Below are 5,266 nucleotides of genomic sequence, written 5' to 3' on the forward strand. Positions count from 1 at the left end.
GCTCACCCCGTGAACAGACTCCCTTTCCCCTGGCTCTTCTGAATTTCTGGCATACTATACGATTTCCTTATTTTTCCTTATTTTTAATAGAGACGGGGTCTCACTATGTTACCCAGGCTGGTCTCGAACCCCTTGGCTCAATCAATCCTGCCTCAGCTTCCCAAAGTGCGGGCATTGCAAGCTGAGCCACCACGCCCGCCACGACCTTCTCTTCTGGAGTGTGTCGCTTTTGTACTTATGATGTAAACTCCGGGCACGCGGGGACCCTCGCGCTTCGCTCACTAATTTGTCCCCAGACCCTACTACCTGGCACAGTAGGCGCTCAATACTGTTGATTGAATAAACGACTGTTACTTTGGAAATCATGTATTATTTAAATCACATGTTTAAACGCACATAAACTTCTGAGTAGTGTTTTCTGCACACACAAGATGTCCCCAGGGGCACCAAACAATGCATTTTCCACATTTGTCCCTAAATGTTAATGCATAAGTAACGTTAGTCACCAACAGATGTGAGGTCACGTGACGTTCGGGCTGCGCCCTCCCCGCCCCGGCTCGGCCCGGCCCTGCCCTGCACACAGTAGGACCGCACCGCGCTTTGCAAACAGTTAGACTCGGCAGTGGCGCGACCGCCCTCACCGCAGAGAGCTGGGCCACCGGCAGGATCTCTGGACACCCAAGGCCCCACCTCCCGCCCGGAAAAGAGACGATCCGCCCGGAAAAGAGACGATCCGCCGGGCGCAGGCGCAGAGGCCGTGCCCGTCCGCTGCGCCGCCAGCCAGGGCGGAAACGGCTACGGCTTCGCTAGAAGCGCATGCGCGGGTCCCGGAGTTTTCGCGAGATAACGGTCGAAAACGCGCTGTTGTCGATTTCCGGTAGTGAATCAGGCACCGGAGTGCAGGGTCGGGGGTGCCATCCTTGGGCCGCTGGGCAAGCGGCGAGACCTGGCTAAGGCCAGCGAGTCGAGGACAGCGGGCGCTTGGAGGGCCAGGCCGCAGCCCCGGCCGCCTGCAGGCCCCGCCATGGACCCGTTCCTGGTGCTGCTGCACTCGGTGTCGTCCAGCCTGTCGAGCAGCGAGCTGACCGAGCTCAAGTTCCTGTGCCTCGGGCGCTTGGCCAAGCGCAAGCTGGAGCGCGTGCAGAGCGGCCTGGACCTCTTCTCCCTGCTGCTGGAGCAGAACGACCTGGAGCCCGGGCGCACCGAGCTCCTGCGCGAGCTGCTGGCCTCCCTGCGGCGCCACGACCTGCTGCGGCGAGTCGACGACTTCGAGGCGGGGGCGGCGGCCGGGGCCGCGCCTGGGGAAGAAGGTGGGCGCGGGGCCGGGCCGGGGGAGCCAGGGCCTGGTGGCCCGGCTGTAGGTGCTGCGAGGCTCGTCCTGTTGGCCACCAGGCGCCTCCCGTTTGCCGGGTTTGATTTGCGTGGGTTTTCTCCGTACAGCCCTGGTTTTGCAGATGGGAGAGCCAAAAACGCAGAAAAGTTGAGTTACTCAAGGTTGCAGGGCCTGGACACGCACAGTCCTTTTTCCTCCACCCCATTCTGCCCGGGTAAATTAGAAAACTCAATGAAGAAAAGATGAGTCAGAGAAGGTGTGGGGGAGGGGCAGAGGTTGAGTGAGCCTGCTCGCATCATTTCCCTTTTGTCTCGGAATATGCTTTTCACGGCTGTCTGAGAGTAATACTATCATTCAGTAACTCTTACCCAGGGGCTTACAGTGTGCCGCTTACCCTTGTAACTGCCAAATATAATTTTCGCAATAGCCCTGTGGCTTAGATACTGTTAGCTATCCCTGTTCCCATTTTACAGAGGACAGGATTGTGGCTCACAGGTTAAGTGGGTTTGCCAAAATGCGCAGCGGATAACTAACGGAGCTAGGCTTGAGCCAAGCAGTCCGGCCTCCGGATGGGTGGTGTTAGCCACTGCACTGCCTCTCTGGTCAAGTTCATTGTGGAGTGGCTTCCTGTCCTGCTCTTGGTCACTCCCTCTCCACCCTCGCCTGTGAGTTGCAGCAGCTTCCAGGATAAAAAAGAAATCCTGAGTACAGCAGAGTTTCTCAGCCCCAGCCCCTTGTTCTCAGAGTCAGGAGAGGCTTGGGAGTGCCCTGGGGACGCCTCTCAGAGGCTTCAAGCTGTGGCTTGGAATCAGCCATTCAGTCACGAATCAGATAGGGCCTAAATGTGTCATCATGGGTTTCACGCTGTAAGGACTGGTGCCTGTTCAGGACAGGATGGACAGAACAGCTCTCTGCCTGAGAGCAGTCAAGTCCAGATTTTAAAAAAACATTAGTACTGAACAAAACAGGACGTAGAAAAATCGGGTTTTATGAATATTTAATGTCTGGAAAAACACTGATAAATTGCATTTTAAAGACGGTCCACGAAACATAGCTGACATTTGAGATGTATGTGTGCTTGGTTTTATTTATATCGTTATGTAGTTACTGTGTGCTGGAAAAAGTACACCAGAAGGTGAGCAGTGGGTATGGGCAAGTTGGTAGTGGGCGACTCTGCCTTCCTCCTCCCCAGAAGTTCAGCACAGCGGTTAAGGGTGGACTCTGGCGCCACACTCTCAGGGTTTCAGAACATGGCTCTGCCATCGTCTAGCTACACGATCTCAGGAATGTCCATTAGCTTCCCTGTGCCTCAGTTTCCTCATCTGTACAGTGCCCAGCCCACAGGGATGTGAGAGCTGCGGGAGCTGGTACACCTGCCAACGGTGTCTCAGAATTGCCAGGAGCGGTCCAAGCAGCACCCTATCCTGCCTCTCCTTTCCTCTCTTCACATTCCAGAAACGGCCTCTTATGGTCTTGTGACCAGCTACCTGATCTCAGTGGTGACTTCAGCAGATGAGGAGTATGGTAGTCAGGGACTGAAGACTGGTGGTCACTCGGGGCAGCTTTCAAAATAACAATGGGAGTGCCTACTAGTTTCCTGTGATTGCCATAACAAATGATCACAAATCTGGTGGCCTAAAGCAATAGAAATCTACCCCCTCAGTCTGGAGGCCAGAAATCTGAACAAGCAGGGTGCCACAGACCAGCACACCCTCGGAATGCTGTTGGGGAGGCTCCTTCCGTGTCTTTTCCGCTTTGTGGTGGCTCCAGGCATTCTTTGACTTGTGGCCGCTTCACCCCAGGTTCACACGGCCTTCCCTGTGTGTCTCCTACAACGATACCTGCCATTGGTGCATCCAGGTCATCCAGGATGATCTCCTCAGCTTAACCTTTGCAAAGACGCTTTTTCCAAAGAACATGCATGGTTTCAGCAATTTCACATGAACATACCTTGAGGTGACATCGTTCAACCTGCTATAGGGCAGGATATGGGATCAACCCTATTTTCTTCCCTCTGACAACTCCCCAGCCCCTCCCTCAGTGTCTCCTACCCTAAGTAGGTAGCTCCACTACAACTTCTTTTGGCACTTGAGTCTTCAGTGGCCCACGCCGCCTAGGATAGTATTAGAGAGCAGGGGGTTTGGCTGAGGTCGAATCAGGCCACTCTTGGGCATTTGGTGACAGCCCTTCTGCTGCCAGGCGACTCTAGCCTCTACGGAGGACCTCGTGTAGGCACCTCTGTCCACTGAGCACTTGGTGTCAGTGCTGAAAAGCCCTAGGGAGGACTGTGGGGTCGCTTGTCTCCAAACCTAGGGTAAACCGTTCTGTTCTTTCCTTCCCAGACCTGTGTGCAGCATTTAACGTCATATGTGATAATGTGGGGAAAGACTGGAGAAGGCTGGCTCGTCAGCTCAAAGTCTCAGACACCAAGATCGACAACATCGAGGACAGATATCCCCGCAACCTGACAGAGCGCGTGCGGGAGTCGCTGAGAATCTGGAAGAACACAGAGAAGGAGAATGCAACAGTGGCCCACCTGGTGGGGGCTCTCAGGGCCTGCCAGATGAACCTGGTGGCCGACCTGGTACAAGAGGTTCAGCAGGCCCGTGCCCTCCAGGACAGGAGTGGGGCCATGTCCCCGATGTCATGGAACTCGGACGCATCCACCTCTGAAGCTTCCTGATGGGCCGCTGCTTTGCCCTGGTGGACCACAGGCATCTGCACAGCCTGGACTTTGGTTTTCTCCAGGAAGGTAGCCCAGCACTGTGAAGAGCCAGCAGGAAGCCAGGCTGAGTGAGCCACAGACCAGCTGCTTCTGAACTCCAGCTGCATTTATTGATGCCTCTCCCGCGCCAGGCCGGGCTTGGGCCCTGCACAGATATTTCCATTTCTTCTTCACTATCACACTGAGTAGGATCCTGTTGTCTCCACTAAATGAGCTCCTGTGGGAGTAGTTGGAAAGTTGGAACCGTGTCCAGCACAGAAGGAATCTGTGCCGATGAGCAGTCACACTGTTCCTCCACAGTGGAGGAGACCAGCTCAGGGGCCCAGGAACCGGAGCAAAGCAGAGAGGTGTGGGAGAACTGGGATTTGAACCCCCGCCATCCGGCACCAGAGCCCATGCTCAACCACTGTGTTGTTCTGCTGCCCCCGCAGTTGGCAGAAAGGATGTTTTGTCCCGTTTTCTTGGAGGCCACCGGAACAGACGTGGACACTAGGGTCAGGTGGGGTGGTGTGGTGGGGAAAGGTATTGCTGGGGTAGGGGTGTGGTGACCTGGTTGGCCGTGGTCCAGCTCTTGGCCCCTGTGTGAGTTGAGTCTCCTCTCTGAGACTGCTAAGTAGGGGCAGTGATGGTTGCCAGGATGAATTGAGATAATGTCTGTGAGGTGCTGATGAGTGATTGACACAGCACTCTAAATCTTCCTTGTAAGGATTATCGGGCCTGCGATTCTACAGTTTCTTACTATTTTGTATCAAAATCACTATCTTTCTGATGACAGAATTGCCAAGGCAGCGGGATCTCGTATCTTTAAAAAGCAGTCCTCTTGTTTCTAAGGTAATCCTATTAAAACACAACTTTACAACTTCCATATTACAAAATATTTTCTATTCCTGTTGGTAATTCTTTTCATTTTGGATATGCTGGATATTCCCAGTACAGCCAGTTTGAGGATCCCTGTCAAGGGCTCCAACCTGGGAGAGGGTGGCTGGATTTCCTGACAGCTCGCTAGCTGCTCATGAGCAGTGTCTGCCCTTAGCAAACGGTGGTCTGCTAGGGTAGCTCTTGCCGCTCTTGGAATTTGCCTGCGCCACCGAGAGTATCAGAATCAAAGCCAAGTGGCTAATCTCTGTCCCAGCTCACCAGCTATGACCTTGGGAAAGTCCCGTATGCCGTCCCGTAGGTGGGATCTTAGCCAAGGTCGCAGGACGCTG

General features: G+C 54.4%; 1 protein-coding gene across 1 annotated transcript; it reads left to right on the forward strand.

Annotated features, from left to right (window-relative positions):
- The first annotated feature begins 727 nt into the window (after nt 1-727).
- On the forward strand, nt 728-4,933 carry FADD (Fas associated via death domain). Its single transcript, XM_003278024.4, has 2 exons — nt 728-1,310; nt 3,676-4,933. The coding sequence occupies exons 1-2, from the start codon at nt 1,025-1,027 to the stop codon at nt 4,014-4,016; spliced, it is 627 nt and encodes a 208-aa protein (XP_003278072.1). The 5' UTR covers nt 728-1,024; the 3' UTR covers nt 4,017-4,933.
- Nucleotides 4,934-5,266: the final 333 nt, after the last annotated feature.

This window comes from Nomascus leucogenys, chromosome 4 (assembly GCF_006542625.1).
Source record: "Nomascus leucogenys isolate Asia chromosome 4, Asia_NLE_v1, whole genome shotgun sequence".
Classification (NCBI taxonomy): domain Eukaryota; kingdom Metazoa; phylum Chordata; class Mammalia; order Primates; family Hylobatidae; genus Nomascus; species Nomascus leucogenys.

What these genes read in the sequence shown, in the direction of transcription:
- FADD (XM_003278024.4), top strand. Translation starts at nt 1,025, where the DNA reads ATGGACCCGTTCCTGGTGCTGCTGCACTCGGTGTCGTCCAGCCTGTCG. An exon ending in GGCCGCGCCTGGGGAAGAAG is followed by an intron (nt 1,311 to 3,675) that starts GTGGGCGCGGGG and finishes TTTCCTTCCCAG; the next exon opens with ACCTGTGTGCAGCATTTAAC.